Source organism: Antennarius striatus, chromosome 22, assembly GCF_040054535.1.
Source record: "Antennarius striatus isolate MH-2024 chromosome 22, ASM4005453v1, whole genome shotgun sequence".
Classification (NCBI taxonomy): domain Eukaryota; kingdom Metazoa; phylum Chordata; class Actinopteri; order Lophiiformes; family Antennariidae; genus Antennarius; species Antennarius striatus.
Genome location: NC_090797.1, coordinates 16757864 through 16762260, shown reverse-complemented (window position 1 = coordinate 16762260; position 4397 = coordinate 16757864). Strand labels below are relative to the sequence as shown.

The 4397-nt window shown below is 39.5% G+C and overlaps 1 protein-coding gene across 1 annotated transcript; it reads right to left on the bottom strand.

The window, feature by feature from the left end:
- Window positions 1-349: 349 nt before the first annotated feature.
- On the bottom strand, window positions 350-4011 carry LOC137589731 (extracellular calcium-sensing receptor-like). The gene is made up of 8 exons (XM_068307572.1): window positions 3872-4011; window positions 3353-3647; window positions 2967-3256; window positions 2595-2890; window positions 2195-2388; window positions 1870-2091; window positions 1352-1475; window positions 350-1263 (listed from the first exon to the last, which is right to left on the bottom strand). The coding sequence occupies exons 1-8, from the start codon at window positions 3976-3978 to the stop codon at window positions 350-352; spliced, it is 2442 nt and encodes an 813-aa protein (XP_068163673.1). The 5' UTR covers window positions 3979-4011.
- Window positions 4012-4397: the final 386 nt, after the last annotated feature.

Genomic DNA, 4397 nt, shown 5'->3' with positions numbered 1-4397 from the left:
TCAGACCAAACACTGTTTGTCTGTTTGGGCCTCTTCTCTGAGATAGAAGGTGTCTTTTTTTATTTCTAGCTGAAGGCTAAACATTTTGGATTGAATGACCCTACTGTGTAACTCTCTATGTTCCCAACACATTGAGAGAAACACATTCCATACACAATTACTAGATCAAGTACAAAAAAACTTGTTTTTTCGAAGCAGAATAGATAAAGATTTAAGACAACACTCCCTCTCTTGCACAAATACGAACACTTAACCACCAGCAATGAGATAAAATAAGTGTGCATTAAAAAAAACAACAACAACTGTATGTATTCAATTTACATTCATGTGTTTTGACCAAAAAGGCCCCTTAGATGTGTTGGGATTTATTTTTGTTGAAAAACTGTTTCTTTGTGTTTTTGTCCGGTTTAAATAATATGATGAAACACTTTGGAGCAAATATACAGAATATTAATCCGAAACTGGAGGCCAGAATGGCAAATATCTCTACAGCCACAGTAAATTTCCCAGGAGAGCTGACATACGCTGGGATAAAGGTGATCCAGACTGCACAGAATATCAACATGCTGAAGGTGATGAGCTTGGCTTCATTAAAACTATCAGGCAGTTTCCGAGCTAGAATAGCAAGCACTAAGCAAAAGACAGCGAGTAACCCAATGTACCCGAGTACACCCCAGAACCCAACGGCTGAGCCTAAAGCACATTCCAGAATGATTATTTTCTTATATACAGTTAAGTTCTTGATTGGAAATGGGGGGCTAACAACCAACCAAATGGTACATATTAATGCCTGTATAAATGTTATGCAGGCTACAGTTATTCTTTGCTGCAGCGGACCAAACCATTTCATGACATTACTGCCTGGGAGGGTGGCCTTGAAGGCCATTAATACTACAATTGTTTTGCCTAAAATACAAGACATGCAAAGGACAAAGGTGATTGCAAAGGCTGTGTGTCGCAGCATGCAGGACCAGTCAGAGGGTGCTCCAATGAAAGTTAATGAACTCAGGAAACACAGAGTCAGAGAGAAGAGCAGCAGGAAGCTCAGCTCAGAGTTGTTGGCCTTGACAATCGGGGATGTTCTATGTTGATAGAACAGAACTGCAGTCATGATGCTGAGACAGGCACCACCAACGGAGAACGCTGCCAGAATGATTCCTAGGACCTCATCGTAGGAAAGAAATTCAATAGGCTTGGGTAGACAGGTGTAGCTCTCTGCATTAGGCCAGAATTCATGAGAGCAAGGGGTACAATCAAGAGAATCTAAAAAACAAAACAATAAATTACAAATGGAAATTAGTAGTCATATACTGTATGTCATGTAGCATTTATGAAATAGAAACTAAATCACCTGTAGAATTGCTAATCTCTCCATCAGGACATCGCACACAATCATAGCAGCAGATGGGTTTTCCTTTTTGAAGCACTTTACGGGTTCCTGGGTGACATCTGTCACTACACACTGACTTCGGAACCTGGTACATGAATGCAAAGTCAAGAAGATTCAATATTTTATTACAATCAGTAATTATTTAACAAATAATAAAAATTACAATTACAAACTATTTGTCAAAATTTATCTTGTAATAGTCTTGTATCGTAATATTTGTAATTCTTTGTACTAGTTATAAAGGTCTATAGTATTTGAAAGTAATGCAACGTAACTATAGAGGGATCAAATGAACAGATTTTTCTATTCTTAAACATATCTTCCAAGAGTAAGATGAAAATAAAATGTACTAAAGGACAAAAATATTTGCAATAACATTGGGAATGGTTCTCTTCACAGTCAGTATAAACTTCTGACAGTGGAAAATTACATCTCTGAGACCTTCAAAACATCGTTTGAATATGCTTAAAACTCCTTACTTTTGTGGCACCCTCCATGAACATGAGGTTCGTATTAATTTTGAACTCCTGACCCGCTGGCAATGACCCATCATAATGTCCCACTGTCACAATGTCAATGCTGCCCGTGTGACTTTTCTGCCAATTGACCAGCTCATATTTGGCCACGGGATCCCCATTTGCATCAAATGACACGCCATAACCGTTAAGGTTAAACTTCACTTTCTTCAAGTGATTAAGGACCTATGAAGTTAAGTATTAGAAAATGAATTGAATGTATGTATTATATATACTATAGTTTTACAATTGGAATGTGTTTTTCTGCTTTTTTATAATTTTAACAAACCTCCTTTGTTGATAACTTGTTGTATTTGTCGCAGTGAGTTGATGAATTTGTGTCCGGGCACAATGTGTTATGAAGGGCATGTGCTAATGCATAAACTGCCTTATAGACCATGTTAGTGATTCGAAGTTGAGATGTGTCGGTGTATGGGTTCTGGAGAGTCTGCTTGTCTTCAGTTCCATCACACATTCTCTCACCTGTGGCAGTAACTGGACAGAACGTTTTTAGCTCTACAGAAAAACCATATATTATATATCATAATATAAATAACAAAAAAAGGTCAAAATATTTTACCAGACATAATTTCATACAAAACAAAATCCACAAATTAATCTACAGAAAAGTGGGTTTTACTTCTTAATTACTGGTGGACTTTTTACAACAACAGAAACAGCTCTCTCACATGTCCCCAGCCTGCAGTTGAATACAATCTCCCAGAACTCAGTGAGCACTGGGGAAGAGGCCACTTTTGTGGCAGAGAGATCCAGCAGGAAGTCTCTTAATCCGGGGATGACGGATTGCTCAATGCCAAATCCAATAGCTCCTGCACAGAGTCTGTACTTCAGCATCTCTCGGTTGGTGACCCAAGCCTCAGTTCCTACCCATTGTCGGGGTGGAGAAGCCTCACGTGACAGCTCATCCATAAGGAGTTCCAGTTCGAAAGAGGCAATAAATGCCACAACAACGTGAGCTGTTGATCTGTGGAAGACATTCACATGTATTATAACAAGTGACACACATTGTCACACTTTGACACAATCAGTGATATGGACACCTCCGGATAACATCAGCTATTCTCTGGATCTTGCTGCGTGGGTTTCTCGGATGGAAAGACACAGAGTATTCCACACAGATTCCCTCCTTCTGTGCCGTGAGCAGGAAAGATGCCATACCATTGTTGCCATAGTCTGTATCTGACCGGACTGCACCTATCCAAGTCCAGCCAAAATGTTTTACAAGCTTGGCCAGTGCATCAGCCTGGAACTGGTCACTTGGTATGGTTCTGAAGAAATTAGGGTACTGCATCTTATCAGACAGACATGCACAAGTGGCAAAATAACTCACCTAAGTGAAAACATAAATGTGATTATTGAACATGGCAGGCACATGAATCAGTAATCATTTCTATTAAAGACAGTTTGTCAGGAATTCAAAGGTTACTTGAGGAATGTTGAACCTCCCGATAATACGTGACATGATCATAGATCGTGTGGATCCAGATTCACCCACAACTCCCACCACCATACCAGACTGAGAGCAGTTATCACCAGTGTGAAATGCCTGATCCGGGCTATTTGAAAGCTGAAATGCCACATGCACTATTACTGGCACATAGAAGCAGGAGTCATAGATGTGATAACCCAGTTTGACACCGGGCAGGAGCTCGGTGCTGTTGTTAATCTCCTCAATGGCAAAGATCATAGCCTGTGAGAAGCGCAGTTGACGGTAGTCAATGCTGGAAACAGAAACTCAATTGTCAAACATGCATACGATGATGATGATGCACTATTTAAGCAGGTAACATAAGAAAGAGATTTGCAATTTAATATCATGGGTGATAACAGACATTAATCTTGCAACTAAGGCAGCCACAGTTAATGACAAGCAAATGTAACACAAATAAAAGCATTTCAGTAACACACTCTGATACTCTCTCAACAATCACTTCTCCTGACAGACCTCCCTGTGCATGTCGGTGGCTCAGGTACAGTGGTGTAGTTATATCTCAAGGTCTGTTTGTAGAGGTGTATGGCGAAAACACCCCCAATAATGAAGTCTCCATCCATAGAGAATGCTGGCAGGCGAGCGATACCTTGAGGTTTACATGTTACAGTTGAGGCCAGATTGTTAGTTCCATTAACAATACCCCCAGTAAATCTAGCCTTTTGTTTGAGACCATCTCCATAATACAGATCAAACATGAGCAAACCAACAATTAGAAATGAGATCTCCATCTCCCAATTGTCTACATTTGTGTTTTCATTTTTATATAGACAACAACTCATATTCATGTTTATTAAAGAGGGAACGCCCATTGGACTTTGATGTCATTTGTTAAGGCCTGTTGAGAATTGTGCCCTTTTTTAACTTACTTTTAACTTTTAACTTTTTTACCAGTGCACCTTGGCTGTTTTTTATTTGATATCACATGGAAATGATAGACACGTTAGTAGGTTGTTTATGTAATCGAATGTGATTTTACTGC

Bases quoted from the DNA above. Each gene is read 5' to 3' on its own strand.
- LOC137589731 (XM_068307572.1), bottom strand. From the start codon at position 3,978: ATGGATGGAGACTTCATTATTGGGGGTGTTTTCGCCATACACCTCTAC. The intron at 3,257-3,352 runs GTAACCTTTGAA...GTTTTCACTTAG, and splicing joins GGAGGTTCAACATTCCTCAA to GTGAGTTATTTTGCCACTTG. The intron at 1,476-1,869 runs GTAAGGAGTTTT...TTCATGTACCAG, and splicing joins TCATGGAGGGTGCCACAAAA to GTTCCGAAGTCAGTGTGTAG.